The sequence below is a fragment of the Gopherus flavomarginatus genome, chromosome 5 (assembly GCF_025201925.1).
Source record: "Gopherus flavomarginatus isolate rGopFla2 chromosome 5, rGopFla2.mat.asm, whole genome shotgun sequence".
NCBI lineage: Eukaryota > Metazoa > Chordata > Testudines > Testudinidae > Gopherus > Gopherus flavomarginatus.
Window position 1 is genome coordinate 61,165,123 of NC_066621.1, and position 20,575 is coordinate 61,185,697.

The window sequence follows — 20,575 nt, forward strand, 5'->3', positions numbered from 1 at the left end:
TGTACTGCTCATTATCCATACTACTAACATCAATGAGTTTGGCACCTCCACTTGCCCTGTATCTAACCTACATTATGTTGAAATAGTTGCTAGACAAAAGGTAAAGAGAATTAAAAAGATTTATATATGGTAAAACTTCTCCCAAGAGATGTTTACACGCATTCTGGCAACAGCTATTTTCAATACTAGCTTTCAGACCATGTTGCATCACTTGAAGCCAGTCACCCTCCACCTCCAATTTAAATGATATACTGAGCATGCTTCTAGCCCTTGTGAGAACTGCACCCTCAGTACCAACCTAAAAATACATCCTATTCATAGGATGAGCTACATAATTCAGTAGAAGTGACATTTAGATAGCAGTCTTGAACACTTTGTGTAGAGTTATATTCTTGCTTTCCTTAAGATCTCATCTACCAGAAAATGCAGCAATTTAGTGCTTATGTAAAATTCTCCTTTTGTCAACATTTCATTAAAAAGTTACACAAGTGTGTTTGCAAGCTTGTCAATACTATTTCTCTATTGTAGTAGAAGGCAATAGCTTGTCCTTCAAGTGAGGAAATCCTAATTTAAATTGCTTGTAGAATACTATTGCCATGCTGGATTAGGCCAGTGGTTCATCTAGTCCTCATATGTAGCCAGTATGAGATACTTCACAAGAAGGTACAAGCAACCACACCACTACAAAAATGCAGTCACCCAGATCTCAGGAATTAGTAAAACTTGCCCTGTGATGAGGATTTCTTCACCCTCACTCCCCTGTATCTCATCTTTTAAAAAACAAACAAAAAAAAAAAAAAAAACACACACACACCATTTAACGGTGTCTGCATATTATGAAATTGCACTAATATTAAATAAAGCATTAATCTAAATTAAACTGGCCCTAATCCCTCAGTAGACATAATGTAAGGGTGACATTTAAGTTAAACTGCAAAAATTAGGAATGTTTAGACAGCCACATAAGCCACTCAAACTCCCTTGTAGACACTGTTTAAATCAACTTTTTTTAAACACACAAATTTAATTTGTAATAGTGCAACTGCCCTCATTTAGGAAGGCCTCAGCTCTACCTCACCAGCACACCACCACCTCTATACTTTAACTTAAAAACCATTTCAGCCAAATGTAGTAAAGGAATCCAATTAGCTTTGGACTGTCAAAGGTTCTTCTACTGGGACACATTCGGAAACAAGTCAAGTATCACAATGTTTATTGATAGATACAAGTATATAAAATCAGGGCATGAACATGTCTTGATAAATTAAGTAGACTTAATTTCAATACTATAATAAGAGGGACCAATTCAATTTCTCACCATTTTATGTTTCACACCCACAAAAACCACTTCCAAGGGCATTTAACCACCTTTCCAAACTGATCAGTTTTTGTGCAAGTAAACCATGTTTCTTTTAAAAAGACTTGTGCACTTGCCCAGGCTCAAGGATATTAAAATCTAGCACATAAAGCCCATTACTAGAGGTAGAATTACAGGCAATATACTATTACAGCAACAACCATCGATTACAGTTAAGGATTCTCTGTAACAACCAAATGGATAATCAAATATTGCAACGACTCAAGTATTACACTGAGCAAAGTGCATTTCTACAGTATTCTGTGTTGCTATTCAGTTTTCTAACTTAACAGCCTATGATAACTGGCAGCAAAGAAAACCCTTGCAATAGACTGCTTCTGCTTGAGAACTTATGATGTAATTATTGCATGCTGCTAATACACTGTTATCTAAACATTAAAGATACTCTAAAATATTTTATGGTAGACTATGATTAAGACATACTACAAAAACCTTATGCAGAAGAACATCCTATTGACATGCTTCTGCTTTAAATATTGTGAAACATTACAGCGGAATGAATTTTCGCAGTGGTTAGGTCAAATGCAGTTACATCATAGCAACAGTGTTTGCACAAATTTAAGGCTTTGGCTGGTTCTTTAGTCAGCTTCTTCTTCAGATTCTTCTTCTTCAGCAGTTTCCAGCCAGGTTAGCCACTGGTTTACCTGCAATCATATCGATGCAATTTCAGCAGCAGAAAGAGCAGACTGCGTGGCACATGCAGAAATTTTGTATTTCCCCTAAAATACTAGCATAAAAAGCAAGTATTTTTGGTAGCATGCATGTCATCATGGACCTTTGCCCCTTTATTGGGGGGGAGGGGGAGTGCTCCTTTATCCTGCCTCATATTCCCTTCCCCAGTCCAAATAAATGCCACGTAAGAGCATTTCTAAATTAAGCTAATTACTTAAATATTTTTACAACAGGCTTCCCTGAACTCATCAGCACAATGGAAGGATAAAAAAGTCTTTCAGTACAGATTTGCCTAATTTCTGCTCCATTATACACACTTTTACCTGGAATAAAGCTTTGCCCTTCCCTGGAAACTCTTGAGAAATATCCTCTTTCCATGCCAAAAAGGCTTCCTCTTCAATAATTTCCATGTCATAGAAATGAACAAAAAAGCGCAGTAACATGCCTAAGGGGGGGGAGGGGGGGGGAGAGAGAAGAGAGACCAGGTAAACCAATTCAATATTAGGCACATTGTGTTCCTCAGAAGCAGTTTCCCTAGCTATAGAAAGCTCTATGCAAGGATGACAATTGCACGTTAAATGAAGTTTCATTAGGTAAGTATACGGTTGCATCCAGGTGGTAAACTTTAAGCACATCCTAGTTATAAATGTAGCAGAGGCTACTATTATTATAGAGTGCCCTCTGACAGAGAGGTTACTAAACACTCCATGGCATGGATGGTACCAGACTAATACTTTGCCAATTTGCTACTGTATTTGAGAGAAATATATAAATACATTATTCATACCTTTTGGAAAGTTGTTGTTGTAGCAGTGCACCTGAAGTGCATACAGAGCACTCACTTGTAGATCAACATGGTCATGAAGAAACTTCTGCATTACTGGCTTGAAGGAAAGAAGCAGTTGTTTTTCCTGCTCTAACTGCTCTTTAGAAGGAGCAGATGAAGAATCTGGTTCGTCATTAGGTGGGCTCACTTCACTTGAAATATACTGCAAGAAACTAGAAATAAAAGTTGTATGAGAACATTTTGAAGTTATATCTAAGACATGGGTAGGCAACCTATGGCACACGTGCCAAAGGAAGCATGTCAGCTGATTTTCAGTGGCACTCTCACAGCCTGGGTCCTGGTCACCGGTCCAGGGGGCTCTGCATTTTAAATGTAATTTTAAATGAAGCTTCTTAAACATTTTAAAAACCTTACTTACTTTACATAGAATAGTTTAGTTATGTATTAAACTTATAGAAAGATGTTCTAAAACATTAAAATGTATTACTAGCACATTAAATTAGAGTGAATAAATGAAGACTTGGCACACCACTTCTGAAAGGTTGCCAACCTGATCTAAGACTAGTGAATTACTTTGACAATGTAAAAGCAGCTGTATTAAAAAAAAAAACAACAAAAACAAAAAACACACTTGTCAGTTGGTTAAATTCACTATTAATTTTTTCTACTGTCAACTGCTTAAAACTCCCCACATTAAACCCAAGACCAACAAGGTCTTATTTGGGAAAGTACTCATTGGGGGAGGGATAGCTCAGTGGTTTGAACACTGGCCTGCTAAACCCACGATTGAGAGTTCAATCCTTGAGGGGGCCACTTAAGGATCTGGGGCAAAATCAATACTTGGTCCTGCTAGGGAAGACATGGGGCTGGACTCAATGACCTTTCAGTTCTATGCGATAGATAGGTAAGTTATTTGTGGGGCTGTTCTTCTTCAAATGCAAGGAATCCTAATCTGTTTCCTTGGACTTGGTTAGGGTCATTAATGCTGTTTAAAGCACTAAAATAAGTCATCATGAACTCCCTCCTTGTGTAGGATCTTGTCTCTATATCCTCCTTCTGCAAGGTACACTTTATTCCAGCTATGTGGATACTGCATAAGCCATGAGTGAGCACAAGTCCATTTTTAACATGTCTGAACTACTAAAAAGTATGATTAGTTCAGAGCAAACCTATCATCTCACCTTGTCATCAAAATATTCACAAATCCCTTATCTACATGAAGTTTGGGTGAAATGTTGTCTTTAATCCATTTATAGATGGCTTGAGGAGATGGATCCAACTTTATTTGCTTCAACAGTTCCTTCTCCAGTTTCAGAAGTGGGAACAAGAAACTCAGTCCTTTCCCTTCCAAGATCTCCAGCATACGATCCTTATTCTGATCTATTTCTAAGAAAAATTGAATGAAAATTCTGAACAACTAAGACAACTTTTGAAGGCAAACAGTGAACCAAACCAGCTTAGCTGAGGAGGAGAGGTTACTTACAATTGCACAGTAACTAGAGTTCACAATGTTTTGCTACGATGGGTGCTCCAGGTAACGATGTACATGCACCCATGCAGACTTGGAGATTTTTCTAATAGTGCCGATGAGTCTGCATCTGCACTGTATGCCTCCTTGTGCTCTGGTATGAAGGAGGAGCAGACTATGACACTCCAGTTCCTTCAGAACCTCACAGCATAGTTAAGACTCCAAAGCAAATGGGAAAGGAGATAGTGGCAAAAAAAAAAAAAAAAACCAACAAAAAAACCATAGGGCCAAGACATCAGGACGAATGCCAATTACTATGAGTAGGTTTAAACTAATGTAAATGGTAGATCCTCTGCAACTTCAAGTCTTTAAAATCATGATTTGAGGACTTTAGTAACACAGCTAGATGTTATTGGCCTATTAAAAGGAGTGGGTGGTCAAGGTTCTGTGGCCTGTAATGTGCGAGTCAGATTAGAGCAAGGGTTCTGAACCAGGAGGTTATGAGGTTAAAATTGTGTGTGAGAGAAGAGTCATGAGCTGTTAGCCTCCACCCTCAAACCGCACTTTGCCTCCAGCATTTATATTAGTGTTAAATATAATATTAAAAAAAAAAGGTGTTTTTAATGGGGGGGGGAGTTGCACTGGGTTTTACTGTGTGAAAGGGGTCACCAATTCAAAAATTTGAGAACTCCTGGATTACAGGATCACCATGGCCCCTTCTGGCCTGAAAAAGTCTATGCATTTAAGTTAAGTAACTTCTTTGAGTTGAGTTATTGTCCCTATGGGTGTACCACATGAAAGTCCCAAGCAGTTCCTTAATGTGGAGGAGGGTGCTTAGGAGGTGGATTCTGTACAGTGTAGAACAGCTTCAAAGGCTATGTCCACTCTGAAGGCATGATGCTATGAAAACGTATTAAGGGAGGATCAGGTGGCTGACTTGCAAGTGTCCTTGGTGGGTACCTTCTTAAGGAGGGCAATGGAATTAGATGAACCCTCATGGACTAAGCAGTGACTCGAGGGAGTTCATCCCAGAGAGCAAAATGCACCGCCATATCCACTTCAGTCTGAGAGGAGACTGAATGATCCCCACCAAAGGGCAGATTTCAGGGAAAGCCCTTTGGAGGACTTACTTTGAAAAGGACAGAAAGCCAGGGCTCATTTTATATCCTATGTATGAAGGCTAGTCTCTGAACCGTATCCAAGTTCCACTTGTCTACAGAAGACAGCTGAATGTCCTGACCGATGTCCAGTCCAGTGATATTTTATGGAAGAAGTGTGTGATAGGCCTGTAATGTAACTTTGTTCAAAAAAAATCACAGCATATGGTGGGTCAGCCATGAAGGCTTCCAGTTCCCCATTCCTTCTGGCTTAGGTAACTACCAAGGAATGAACAGCTGAAGGACAGATGTAGTAGTAAGCAGGTTGCCCTGTGTTTGAAGAGAGATCCTCTTACTGTGTTAAGCATTAAGCTGAAGTTCCAAGGTAAATTGTGGTCCTACACTGGAGGGAACCTATTAAAAAAGCCCTTAAGGAATCTTGCTGCAGGATATGCAAAGATAAGGGTTTTTTCTGAGTGGTAGATGGAACAAGCCCATCAATTTCAGGATTAGAATAAAAGCTGAAGATAGATTTCCTGCTATTCAGAAGGACTTGCAAGAGTACAAGTACTTCCAGATCTGGTACATTCAACATTATGTATCTTCTATTGATTCTCCCCTGTTGTTTACCTACACATAGAACCAACTGAATTTCAGGAGGACATTACTGCTTTAGGCCTGAGAAGCAGGGATGATAAGCTTGGGCAGGTTATGGAGTCCAACTACTGGGTCAGGAGGGCAGTCAAAAGAAGTTAGAGAGACAGACCAGATGGGTCAGGAGCCACACCAGTACTGGCCACACTGCGGTTATGAAAGCTATCATGGCTCTCTCTCATTTCAGTTTGAGAAGGGCTTTACGGATCAATGAAGTTGGAGGGAAGACATGTAAGAGACCCCAGGGACCACTGTGCCAGAAGACCATCTCCCAGGGAGTCACAACTGTGTATCTTCCACACACTGTGCTCTGAGAAAACTGGCATTTTAAGTTGGAAGGCATGGCAAAAAAGAAGGTCTACCTGAGGAAGGTCCCTGTTCAGGCTATCTTCCAAAAATAGCACATCTGTCAGCTTCCACTTATGATCTTGATGGCACTACTAGCCAAAAAGAATCTCCAATTAAGAATGCAATGGCACGCAAACATCCTCATCTCAGCATCCATATAGACAACTTGAAGAATATCATGGATACTATAGCAAATATAAGTCAGTGGGGTAGAAAAAACCTGATTAATTTAAGAAATTCTACTATATGACAAAGTTATTTATTAACTGACATCCCCCTCCCCAAGAATGTTTCATAGCATTTTCCACCCTAGTGCACTTTATAGAAGTTGAAAGATAAAATGATTAATGTCATGTCACAGTAAGTATTTTGATCACTTACCTGGCAACATCTTTTGCATGTTGACTTTGCTTTGTTGGAAGAGTTCAGTTAGCCATTCTCGGTCTTGTAACTTAGCTAACTGCTGAAGGCAAAGCAAGAAGAGGGGGAAATGGGTGCCACTCTCCAGTGGTTGAGCCAGTTCTGAAATGCTCACCAGTTCTGAAATAATGGCACGGGCTGCAAATTGTGCTAAGTAGGATTTCACCAAAGGGATGTCTACCTCCAGTTTGGGACACTGGTCCAATACATTCAGGAATGCCTAAGAAGAGGGAAGAATATTAAGTTGTCAGCAACATGATTAGTCTAGGGAACTACAAGATGAAAGACCCGTACATGCAAGCACTATTCTTTCTAAAAAAGAAACTACACATCCAGTGAAAAGTGTGTCTATTTGGAGTAGTACCTGTATTTACTATAGCAGTGGTTTTTAAACTTTTTGTATTGTGACTCCTTTCACATAAGCCTCTGAGTGCGACCTCCCTTATACATTTTGGGAGTGGGGAAGGGGAGACAAATTAATGGAGGCTGGGAGCAGTCTGTCCCGCAGAGCTGATAGCTTGCAATCCTCATGCAACCACCTTGCGACCTGAAGAATTAGGACCCCCAGTTTGAGAACCCTTGTACTATAGGATATGGGGGTGAGGGGAGGGGAAGAGGAAGGAAGGAGGGGAGAGAGAGAGAGGACTAGAGGAGGGGGAGAAAAGGAGAGTGTTTTCCCAATTCCTTACTTGATATAATTTTAATCTAGTCAGTCAGTTTCACCATTTTCATGTGTGGATCTTAGTATCCACTGAGACTGTCTGTCACATTTGAAGTAGGAATGTAGTTGTAAAGCCACAACAATTGGGACAGGCACTTACAAAGTTAGCATTCAAATAACTTAGCTTCAAAAAGGTAGTCCGCTTAAAAACTAAGCATCAAAAAGAGAACCTTTAACTCAAAAAGAACTCCAGAGCTACAACATGGAGTACCTGCATGAAGTTGTCACTGGTGGCTATTCCTTCCTGTTTGAGTAAGCTGATCAAAGCACTTGCTTTCTCTTTATCTTCATCTGATCGGTCTAGGGATTGAATGATTACTTTGCTCAACATCTCAGGTATGAAGGGCTTTGGAGCCCTCATTTCTCTCACACCACTGATAGCATCATTTGCATTTCCATTGTTCAGATAGTCAGTCACAACAGCTTCCTGAAATAGAAATGAATCTGAGCTCCAATGATTTTGTGCAGTAGCTGTGTCCCGTGTGGAACAGAGTACAAAATTAACTTACAGTGAGTTTAAGCAATTCTTCCTTAGAAGGTGGCGGCTTTTTACTGATCTTTGCAGGCTTCTCTTGAATAAGTGGTGGATTTGTTTTGAGACCAAGCTGAGGAGGCTTGAAAATAAGTGATAAAGTTAGGATAGTTTCAGAAATTAAATATTTGGTTACATTTATTCAAATCTTTTACTGAAACTACAGCCAGAAGAAAACCCTGTATTCTTTCCAACATTGTTTTTTATATATGATTGTGACTTATTTTGATGCATATGCAAGAGATACTTTAGTTGTCAGCACTTAAATTGCATACATATTTATACAGAGCTAAACAATAGGCAGTTATCAAATTAGGATATTTACCTGTCCCAAAGGTGGCGTCTGAGTGCGTGGTGGTTGTGCACTGGGAGGAATCATAGTTATTTGGGGCTGAAGCTTTGGTACTTGGTTCTTATTCATTAGAAAAGATTGAGCAGGTCTCAGGCTAATCTGTAAGAAGACAAATCCTAGCCCATCAATTGCTGAAGTTCCCTGGCAAGTCAATAAATAATCAGAGTATCTCAGAAGCCCTGCTAATGTAGCGTAGTGACTCAGGACACTTTTTGTAAGCCTGATCTTGATCTCATGCCAGTTTCACACTAGTGTATTCAATGGGATTATTTCAGAATTTACACTGGTAGAACTGTAATCAGGATTAGGCCACGTGTACACTTCAAAGCCCAAGAACAACAGGATGAACCAAGGATAAAAGTTCCAATTTGAAACAAGATGTGTTAATATAAAGTGCCTGTATATTTAAGTCTTAGCTTAAATCAGTATCAAAACACAATATTGCGAGTTTTAGCCTTGGGTTGGTATTTTGATGACTGCAAAATAGACCCAAAGTGATCTGCTTTGAAAACAGATGCATGGCTATTAGATAAGCCAAGATTTAAAGGGAAAATATTCAAGTTTACATCTTGGTGACTATGTCAAATGCAGAGTAAAACTCTGCATTACTGTACATGCCTATCAGTTTTAAAATTGACGTAAATATTATTTTATCATGGCCAACCACTCCCCAAAGCAGATCTTAACACAAACAAAAAGCCCTCCAAACCTATATTAAGACCAGATGAAGAGCTCCTTTATATGAAAGGCCAGAGGTATTGACCGTGCATTAGGAAAGAAAAATCCTGAGAAATTGCCCTCATATCTCATAATCTTGCTCACAGGACGCTGGACACTCAAGGATAATGAGGGTTAAAGTGAAAGTGGAGAAGGGACAAAGAAGAAAAAAAGAGGAGATGATAAGCAGAGGTCCAGCATTAGTCCTCGTAATAACGCGTCTTGCTATAATCATTGGGCAATATATTAAGAATGCTGCAAGTAATGTAGGTATATACCTCATCTGCATTAAGCTGTCCTTTCTTAGAAAACCGAGGTGGCATATCCTTCGACTGTCCTTGTTGCTGGGATAACAGTCCCTGATTCTGGTTATGGTAGAGCTGGCTTTGCCCCTATTTCCGAGAGAGAGAGAGAGAAAAAAAGAGACAGAGAGAAAGAAGTGCAGATGACGAGGGTGCACAAAATATGGTAGTACCACCAAAGGAACTAGAAAATATTTGCCAGGGAAGGAAGAAAGAGGAAAATAAAGTAGTGTATTCTATCCCTAAAACCAGGGCCATGGATTTAAAAGAAATAAATGGACACATTACACACTGACTCAGTTATAAAATGTGCACCTTCCCTGGCAATAAAGAAAGAAGTCTCCCTTGCATCAGTCTCTCTATTTTTTCCTCTTTTTTGGAAGGGTGGGGGGGCTGGTTGGGGAAGAAATGACTGCAGTGTGCAAGAAGTGCTTATTTTCCTACCAGCTGTAAAAATCTTATACAAACACAAATGACCATCATCCATCTGGAAGCCTGAACATCTGTCTCAATCTAAAGAGATTCCAAAACTAAGGTTTCAGACATACCTAATCACCAAAAGTCTTCCTTACCTGATTTTTTAAAAAAGATTTCCCTAGATCTCCAAACTGGGATTGAGCAGGAGGCATGAGGTGTCCCCCATGGCCATTGAAAAGTTGATTTGAACGATGACGTCCCATGGTTGGTGAAAATCTATCCTGAATAACTCCTGGACCAGTACCAATTCCGCTACCTGTACATAGGAAGGTGAATGAGAACACAGACAGTCATGTACACACCCGACATCCAAGAGAATGTTGCTGCTGCCGCCGCCGCCACCACAGCAGCTTTAGGATTTGAGTTTACCTGGCATCTGTCCAAACATATCAGCAAGCCCTCCAAGTGGGTCCCTGTCAAGTTTCATCCTGGGTGGCATAAACGGTCCCTCCAGAAAGAAGTCACTTCTCATCCCTTGAGCCATAGGAGCAGGAATAAAGACTCCCAGATCCTTCAAAGACAGATTTAGAATCTTAGTTCTGCAAGTCCAGAACATGTATTACCAGTCTATTCAGATTCTAGAATTAAGATTTTAGTCGGAGTCCAGGAGTTTGACCAGCCCCTTCATGCTAACATGCCACAGATGAATAATACATCATTACACTAGGTGCAAATGTACATGGAAGTACTTACTTTTACTGCATCTTGACGGATTTGATTGATAGTCTTTGGTCCATTGTCAAGAAAAGCTTTGCGAGGAACCCAGTTGTGTTCTCTCAACTCCACAGTATCCTAGAGGAAAAAAGCAAAAACTTAATGTACCAAAAAAAAAGGGGGGGGGGGAGGGGGAGGAAAGAGAGACAAAGAGGGCAAGAAATAGGACTAGCACTCTTACCTGCAGCAGGAAACGAATCCTTGCTGGCAATTCCTTACTTAACATCAAGGAGCGCATACGGGCAAAGTACTGATCCATTAAGGACTAAGAGGAGAAAGAAGCCAAGTTTAACTTAGTTGATTAAAGTTGCAGTTTCCCCCTCAATAGTCTCTTTTTTCAGTAGGAGTATTACAAATTATATTTAAAATGTGGCAGTATTCAAATTATCTACAAATGGTAAAGAGAAACAGGCTGTTGTCCTCCCCTTGTTTCTCACTTCCTTAAAGGAATGGTTTGGACTGAACTGTAGCTGAATCCCTAGATTATCTTCTGCCCAAGTCACTGTGAGGCAAAGGTCAGAAATATCAGCCAATACTATTTAGCTTTGTAAACATTCTGACAGTGACCAGCTACTAAAAATAACTAAGATGACAAGATAAGTCCGAGACCAGGGGTACGAAAGTTATAGGCCATAAAACACACTATGTAATATAATCTTACAGCATTTCTGGGATAAAAATTAGTATTCACGTACATAATTCCTCAACTTTCTAGAGTTAAAATTGTGAAAAAGCAACTTATTTCTGCTCCCCGCCCCCTTTTGTTTTTGTGCAGAGAGCCATTAAAAAAAAAAAAAAGTGTTAGTACTTCAGTTTGCAAGAAAGACATACCTTGGCTTTTGCATGGTCTAGTCTAGGTCCCACTGTCCTCATTATCTGACAGAGGCACTCCAAATCCTCCCCCATATCCTTGAGTTGGACTCTCTTCTTCTTTTCCAAAAGCTAAAGAGAGATTATTTCCATGAAGAGGGGGATTCTTTTTGCAGACAGTTACGAGGTTAATTCAAAATACAGACTGCTCTCCCCTCTCTCTCTCTATATATATATAGAGCCTTATCCTGCAAAATACCTGGACCAATTTAAAGCCTCATCTTGGAGAATTATTATAGAACTCTTAAAAGCTATGTACTGCACTGAAAGTTGCCCCTTTAAAAAAAAAAAACACAAAACTATTTTGCACTGTCATTAACTATTCAATTTTCCCTACATACACACCCTACAAAAAATACATACATCTCTTGAAGCAGTATTGACTATTTTGCACTTGAATGTTAGCTGTAAAGAACTATTTTACTGAGGTGGTACACACCAAATATAGGAAATCCTGACACTTACTGTTTTGATGCACTTATGAAGGATAGATTCATGAATAAGATCAAGCTTGCCAAGTTCTCCAATGAATTTGATGTTCCCCAGCATCTTGATCTTGGCAATAGCTCTCTGTTCCTCCTCCTCCGGGAGGAGGGGGCCATCACGCTTATCATAGACTGGACATAAAAGAGATGTTGGTCAACAATACTGTACAAATATACATAAGATGTAAGTCTAGATTTAATATAGAATAGTTTTAATCTTACTATCAACATTTCTGGTGCGGTTTTCAAATTCATCTTGAAGTTTAGAAATTAGGAGGCGTCTGAATGTCTACAAACGAGATATAATTAGGTTTCAGACCAATGCAGTTATCCACACAAGCAAAAAGTTTAGATTTTCTGTGAGAGAGAGGGAGGAATAAGACACTCACTGTGCTTTGCTTCTGTCCTGGATGACACTCTGCTGATGGGCCATCAAAGTTGGGTGCATCTTCTGCAAGCCGCAGACATAGCTGAGCATACAGGGAGCTATACTTCGGCTCTTCAAGGGCTTTGTCTACAATCTAAAGAAAATAGTATGTTTCTAGTACAGAACCTGATTAGACTTCAATTAGAACTTTAAGATATTCACTACTTAATCCTGATAGAGTATGTCCAATAGGACACTAACAGAGATGATTTTTAAAACTGTTTTATTTGGGGGCAAAGTACCCAATCATAAAATTACAAGAGTCACTATGTGTGCGACTATTGTTCCAGATGGACTCCCAGTATTTCCTAGCCTCTTATAGCCTTAGAGAACTCTAGTGTCTTGTGTAATCTTCAATAAACTGGTACTCCAATGTTAAAAAATACCCTCCTCCCTCCCCTCCAACCATCTCAGAATCTATTATAGCCTTACAACATTGCTATGGGATTTAAGACCGTAATTGTGCCTGAGCTCATGACGAGTGTATTTGGTTCTGCCTCAGCACCAGGGGGGTCACAGCATGGTATACGTGTCTGTGGACTAGATTATCTCTCAAAGTCCCTGCCAGCCCATTTTAGTTCACCTGACTATATTTAAGTAATTTATATAAAGCACAAGGATGGGTAGTACAGTACAACTCTTGTTTTTCACAGTATAACTACTACTAGTAGCAATGTTTCAAAAAAGCTACACTATCACTTGGCACTCGAAGTGTAACAGTGTCCCACGACCACCTACAGAAATATCAGAAGCATTTGTGGCTAGTAAAAGCCTGCTTTAGATGAAAAAGCCTTCACATCCTGTACTACTGCAGAAATCTTTACCAGGAAGGGTTGTTTTAATATATGAATAGAAAGTTAAATTGGTTGTAATTTAGGCTGCTGCTTCTCTTCCAGTTGTAATCCCCAATATGTAATAAAATTAAGTTTGGGGCAATTTTCCTTCATCTATTTGGCCCTATTTTATATCAGAATTGTTCCTGATAGACTTTAACCAAGATTATTCATCCTTTACGCAAAAACTCTTAGTTTTACAGTACAATCACTTAGATATTCTTATTGAATACTAAATTAATATGTACTTAAAATACACCTGACTTACCAGCAGTATGATCCCTTTTAGGATGAGCTTAGACTCTACACCCACATTGAGGAGCTCAAGGCATAGCTTGTCAAACTTTTCAGGAGTAAGTTTATTTAGTATGCTAGAAGAAGAAAAAAGTTAGAGGAATCAGTTATGTTTGTAAAATGTTCATATAGACCATACAGTTTAATTTATGTGAGTTGAGGTTAAGATTTGAGTTGTCCTGGTTTTCTTCCAGTTATCACTTTAGGTAAGTGTTTGTTAACTAGAGGAGGCTTTTTAGGGCACATGACAGAAGACAGCTACTCAGGAATCTCTGACCAGTTTCAGGAATATTCTCTTTAAAGCTTATGCACATGTATTTGCCCCTCTTTCTAACCCTTCCATTAGGAACCATGTATTTCAATTCATACATACAAGACAATGGTTTCAACCTTTCATTTGTGGACCCCAAAAACCACTCCCTCCCCCAAGCTTTTAATGGAGCTCTTGACCCCTTTGGAAATCTTGGATGTAGTCTGTAGACCCCTTGGGGTCTGAAGGCCACAGGTTGAAAACTACTGGTATAAAGTACTTATATTATAGGTTGATAAGATAATATTGGGGGGGGGAGTAAATTTTAGTATTCCACTTTGCCACTCAATATTAACCTTAAAAACAACATACCAACTCACCCTCTTACTTTCCTGAAGATTGCATCATGTCGTTCTTTGTCATTTGCGGAGTCGTCATCTCGTCTAGTGCTTCGTGAAGGAATCCATTTCTGAGCGTTTTGCCCTGGGGTTTTCCCCAGGAACTCGCTATATTTATTGAAAGATATAAATAAAGGAAGTAAACTGAGAAAAGAAAATGTTGCTCAAATGTTGTCATAAGCAGCATAAGCTTTGAATGTCACCTTAGATTTAGGTTATGAACCTGCAAGTAGTTGTGCAATAGGTGCTCCCACAGCCTATAGGGACATTATGGAGACCCACATACTTCTTTTGTAGGATTGGGTGTTCTCTAGTATCCCCATCAACTCCTCTCCACATCCCCTTGACCTCATTTCAGTAAAATGAAATCTGTTAGTAATTGCCTACAGTTAGCCAGTTTAACTAAAAAGAAAAATGTGTCTCTAGTATACAAAGCTGGAATAAGATGTGTCAGTGTTATCTGTTAGGAAGGCAACAAAAGCGGACAAAAAAGTCTAATCAGATGGTGTCTTAGAGAAGTCTACAGGTTTGAGATCAATAATTGCTGTTATATATGTATGCAGACTTTATTTATGGCTATATAGGACATACCTGTTGCTGGCAGTCTTGGGATAGTGCTGAGGTGCACCCCTACTACCTCCTCCGCCTGAAGAAGCACTGTTTCAGAGAAAAATATATCCTTATTCAAGGTTTTTCAAAAGTACACTCTCTAGCACAGGCCTAGCTACACAATTTTTTTGTATATTTTATTTGAAAGTTTAGCTATACATCCTTCACAAACAGAAGTTAAAAGTGATACAATTAATCTGTCCCTTAGCATATGAAACTAACTCAACATTCTCAGAGAGAGTTGAACATATATACTGTCAGACATTCTGCTTTTGAGTTATTTCACAATAGTCTGTCATGATATGGGAGGGTGGGCAGGCACGCGGATGGACAACACCCACCTGAAACGAGAAGCACCCCCTTCTGCAATCGCACTCTCCACTTTGGCGGCTTGACAACGAAGAATCTTCAAAAGAATAATAAATTGACAGGGTGGGGGGAAAAAACCCTAGAACAACAAATCAAGAGTTCATATTCAATTATTCGCTTGTGCTTATAACAGGTCTTTTCTTCAGCAGGATGATGTCTATCAACACAAACCATATTATCTGAATTTAACTATGGGTGGTTTTTTTTTAAAAAAAAATAATAAAAAGTCCCCCAGAGCTTAAATACGGTTTGAAAGTCAGTTTATTCTGTCACTTATGTGCAACACTTGATAACAAAGCCCTGTAGGGACTTCCTTAGAAAGCTCTATTATATGACCATAATTGTCTCTCTTGTGGCCAAAAATAAGGTCTAAATTCTTGTCTGAGACAAAGCTTTTTCTTACAGGTTACTTTAAAATAAAATATTATATATATATATATATATATATTCTACTGTCTGATGTCATATTCGCTTAAGATTCTGTCCAGTTTTCAAATAAATGTTTATTTGTACTATTGTGAAGTTTGGCAGGAACAGCCACGCAATAATGTCAAATCTAACAGGAATGCATCCTAAACACTGTAGTGTGAACAGATGTGCCAGATCATAAAGCGTTTAATCCAGACCTATATAAGGTCACATGAATATCTAATCCATATGAAAGATAATCATTTAACTACAGAACTGCTTTAAGCCCCATTTGCTTCACCCTACAAATGGTTAAGATTCAAAGATGGAGGCAGTCTGATCCTGCCGGGAAATGTGGGTGGCCTTTAAAAGAAAAATCAGAGCAGTGCTCATCATGGAGGTAGTCTGCTCTGAAGACAAAAGATCGAGCATCTGAACAGTTCTTTGTTTCAAAATTTTGCTTCCATAGCCTTTTCTACTGGCCCAACCATTTTAAAACATTAAGTGATGAGATAAAGCATGATGGAGCCTAGCAGAGTTCTCCTCACCAGAGGATAAAACCATGAAAGATGTTTCCCCCTGAGGAAGTCCCCCCCTCCCTCCTATCCGCGTTTGGCAGGTAAGCGCTACCTCCTACTCTTTAGAGATGCTTTCCGCTTGAGCAATACACCTTCTAATCCTGCCTTGGCAGCTCCCCCACCACCACCCTTCTCTCCAGCAGCCTGCTCGGGCTGGGGGCAAGGGAAGGGAACGGAACAAAGGGGCTGCGGGAAACGCAGGCGGCAGCACCGGCACCTCCGCAGGACACCGGCACTCTCTTCCCCCCCCCTCCGGGCGCCGCCCGTTCCCAGGCTCGGCCGGGCCGGCTCTTTGTTCTCGGCGAGGGAAGCAGGAAGCCCCCAGCCCGCCCTCTGCAGGGCGACGAGCTGCTCCCCAGTTAGGCGCAGCCCGCGAGAGCCTCGCGCCCAGACAAAGCGCTTCCCCCTTCGCTAGCGCAGGGAGGCACCGGAAAAAAAAAAACAAGGGGGGGCGGTGATGACATTCCTCTGGATCGAGGGGCTCACCCGCCCGCCTCCAGGGAGGGGACCCTATGGGGGCGATCACGGTCCCGAAGGCGCATCCCCCTCTTGGGCAGGTCAGGGCCCCTCACCTGCCCTCCCGATGTGCGCGACAGCAGGCAGGTGCTCCGGGGTTACGCGGGAGCCACGCTGCCCTCCCCGGAGAACTCGGGTCTCTGCTTCCCCTTCAGCCCGCCGCGAGCGGCTGAGGCGCCCTTCCAAGGGCAGAGCCCGTAACCTGCTCCCTCCGCCCGGCCCGCAGCCAGTCCCTCCCCGCGGCTTCTCATCCGAGCCGGAGGGGCTGCGAGTCTCTGCCCTTCGCCCACCGACCGGGGAGAAGCCGGTCGCGACGGCCGGGGCCGCCATTTTGTAGTGAAGAAAGAAGAGGCGGCGAAAATAAGATGGCGGCCATTTTAGCGGCAGCCATTTTAGACAACAGTACCCCCCAGCGCTGTCCGCCGGCACCGGCTTCCTCACCTTCCCTGGGGCCTCGTCAGCTTCACCGGGTCCCGGCGGCTACCAAGGGCGGGGGGAGAGGCGAGAGAAGGGAGGGGAAAAGAGGGAGCCGGGGACCGGGGTAGGGAGGGGGGGGAGCGTACGACGCAGGAGGAGCCTCCGAATCACCCAAGCAGGAGCAGCCAAAAGCTTCCTTCCACCACCTCCATGGAGATCCAACTCACAGCCGCTTCTAACGCGCACTGAGCCAGCCCCACTAACTTTATTACCCTGCGCGCAACCTACCCCGCCTCAGCACAACAGCAGCCAATTGCCGCCGGAGACTCCGCCCACCCTTGCCAATCAGAGCAGAGGAAGGGGGCGGGGATAGAGCAAAGTTGGGGGAGGAGCGAGCAAAGAAAGGTTGGTTGAATAGCAGCACCTCCGCAGTGCAGCACCGGTATGCGCGAAGGCATTTACGGCAAGAGGTTTGCGTAGCTGACTGGGTGAAAGGGGGGCGGTTGCGCAAGTGGCGCACCCATTCAATGGGTGCTGCCTGCCTGTCTCCCTGGTTTGCTGTTTGTTCCTATGTTTCTCCCATCAGACAGTTTCCTGCTTCAGGAGCGTGAAGGAGCTGTCCCTATGCAGTACATCGGGTTGCCCTGCTCACAGCGAGGAAGGGGAGGGAACATTTTACTACTCATCCTGTCTGACCAGGTTGAAAACACACTTACACACCTCACATAGTGTTGCCACACACTCAGGGTTATACCTTGTGATCTGAACCTGAAAACAGCTGCATGAAGGACGGTTGCCATGGGGGCTGCAGGGTTCTAGTCCCCTGCAACCAATTCTAGGGTTACATTCCCTGTTTAGGGACCAGCTAGGGTACAGTAGATGGATTCAGCTGGTAGAGCTGTTCAGTCCATCACATGGCATCATGCACCTGACATGGTTGACAATGATTTAGGAGGCTGGTTCTGACTTGCATAGTTTATACTGTGTTTAACAATCATTCTGAACACGGTTGTAGCTATGGTAGCACAGTTGGATGCCTTGCCATGGAAGGACTTTTGCTGCTGCTGTGACTGAGAGCACATGCACATTTCACAATGCAGCTATGAGGCAGATGAAAGATTTTCCTTAGATAATAAGTTCTTTCCTCTTTTTAACTGATATTTTTGCACATTATTTTAGAGTTCAAGCTTGTCAATAGTAATCATCATCATCGGACATATCAAACCTGCAAAAAAACAAACCCAAAACGCAAAATTGGGCTTGTTTTTCGCTTAATTGGCTTGTGAATCGCCCGTCGGCTAGTTTTTGGCGTGTTGCTTTTTTTTTTTTAAATTGGCTCCCAGCAAGCAGGGGGGAAAAGAGTTGAGGTGCACAGCGGGCCCATGCCAGTCCCAGACTGCATGCCAAGGGGATCTAGACCCAGGATTTTGTCCAGAACCGTGATTGTTCAGCTTGCAGGACACATTTCAAAATATAGTCTCAAACTATTGTTTTTTCCTCATTTTTCAGAGGGTGGTGGCAGAAATAAAATGACACGTTTGAGTAGATATCAGGATGGTTATAGGAGAGTCTGAGTTAGGGGGCAATTGGGAGAATTCTGCTTATTGACATTGGTCCAAAGTGCATGTTATAAAGATTTAAAGATTAAATTAATATTTTATATATGCAGCCTGAGCTTTTAAGGAGCATACTCTAATCACTTAAAATAAACAGAGCCCTGTTTGGAGCATGAAACTGTCAGCTACAACTATAACCATGTTATAAGTTGTGAAGCATGGTAAACTATGCTTAGCAATAAGTGTTGCTCCTTCTTCTGACAGTCTCAACAATCTGGAAAAAATAGTAGGAGAGGTCTAGGCCAAGGGCTTTGCAGGTAAGTACCCAGCAGAGGCTGAATATACTCCTGTACTCTACCTAGTGGTTACACAATACACTAGTTCTAGAAAAGTGGTGGTTAGATGACAGGAAGGGTAATCTCTTCTTCCAGGAATAATAACCCAACTTCCAGGCCTAGGTCCCAGAGAACTCTTGTCTCAAGAATGGACTCTAAACAGAGACAAGGCAGAGAGCAAACTCTCCTACAGCTCACACAGCCATTTCTTCCTGAACTACTGACCTCTATGAAGAACTTGCATAACCCCAAACTAACAGCAGCATTGTGTGCCATCCCAAAGCTGAACATTTGCTTGCACACTAGAAGAACTTGGAAGACTGTGTAACAGCACCACCTCATAATGTGTGCCATAACAATATTATCATTGTCTAAGGCTTGGTCTACACTACAGAGATAAGTCAACTTAAGGCATCTTAAGTCAACCTAATTAGGTCAGTGTCTACACTAGAATGCTGCTTCTGTCAAAGTAAGTGGCCTGCTACACTGACATAACTCCACCTCCATGAGAGGTATAGTGCTTATTTCAGTGTAGTTAGGTGTCTGTGTAGACACTGCATTACTTAGATCTGCTGTTGGCTGTCATTTTTGTCAGTTTCACGGCTCCAGCTGTAAGCCCCAGGCTGCTGCTCTGAGCAGAAGGCAGTTGTGAAACTGACAAGAATGTCAATTTCACTGCTGGTAGGCTTCCAACAGTGAAACTGAGCCCCTACTTGGCTCACAGCTCAGGCTGTCACCCTGGGGAGCGTGGGTTACTTCACTATGAGCTCCACACTGCTGTCAGTGTCCCACTTCAGTCATGCAACTGCTCCTGGTGAGGATGTGCATCATTGGTGGCCGGTACAATAGGCCGGGCAGGTTAAGCCTCCCCTAACCCAGGCAATAGCTCCATCCATGCTTTGCTTCAAAATCTCACCCTTGCTCCCCCAAAGCCAGCAGGGGCTGAGTTTGTTCCAGTGGCCCGGAGCTTGTCTGGCTGGCAGCCCGACGCAGCTCAGGCCAGCCTGAGGGTTGGGCCAGTGCTTGGTCGTGCCCAGTCCTTGGGCCTACTGGTGGCCTGGGGCAGCTTGGGGCGGCCAAGGGCCAGGAGCAACTTAGGTCAGCCCACAGGCACGCTGGTGGCCAGGGGTGACTCAGCCGGCTGGCAGGTCTGGCGTAGGGGGTGGAGGTGTCAGGCTCATGCTGGCTGGCAGCCAAGGGCAGCTCGGGCAAGTCTATGGCTGAGGGCTTGGGGTGGTTTGGCCAGGGCTTCTCTGGCTGCAGGGGGAGGGGTGGCCCTCAGGGCTCTGGCGGGTGAGTGGGGAAGGGGCCAGCTAGGTGAGCTATCCTTTCTGAAGTGCGGGGGGGGGTTCACCCACCACCCATGATATACAGTATGGGCAGAAGGAGGGTAGCATGAACACCAACAGCCAATTGAATTACTGCGGTGGCTGTAGGGTGACCTAAATTAAAATCAGCCTAATTTTGTAGTGTATACAAGCCATAATACAATTATAGCTTGCAGTTCAGTGTTTTGGTAGGGATGAGGCTTTTAATTTGTATTGAGTAAAATTTACCCCAGCACTATTTAAAAATAAATGTCATGCACAGG

At 42.3% G+C, this 20,575-nt stretch overlaps 1 protein-coding gene and 1 non-coding gene across 2 annotated transcripts; both read right to left on the reverse strand.

The window, feature by feature from the left end:
* Positions 1–1,196: 1,196 nt before the first annotated feature.
* On the reverse strand, positions 1,197–17,006 carry EIF4G2 (eukaryotic translation initiation factor 4 gamma 2). Its single transcript, XM_050955980.1, has 22 exons — positions 16,779–17,006; positions 15,147–15,253; positions 14,788–14,853; positions 14,179–14,304; positions 13,523–13,625; positions 12,384–12,515; positions 12,217–12,283; positions 11,975–12,126; positions 11,471–11,581; positions 10,821–10,904; positions 10,619–10,717; positions 10,295–10,436; positions 10,021–10,181; positions 9,425–9,538; positions 8,403–8,528; positions 8,055–8,159; positions 7,757–7,972; positions 6,786–7,044; positions 4,019–4,223; positions 2,838–3,049; positions 2,374–2,495; positions 1,197–2,022 (listed from the first exon to the last, which is right to left on the reverse strand). Exons 1-22 carry the CDS (start codon positions 17,004–17,006, stop codon positions 1,957–1,959), a joined length of 3,003 nt encoding a protein of 1,000 aa, XP_050811937.1. The 3' UTR covers positions 1,197–1,956.
* LOC127053029 (small nucleolar RNA SNORD97) lies at positions 9,223–9,388 on the reverse strand. The gene has a single exon (XR_007774951.1). It is a non-coding gene; the product is annotated as a small nucleolar RNA SNORD97 (small nucleolar RNA).
* Positions 17,007–20,575: the final 3,569 nt, after the last annotated feature.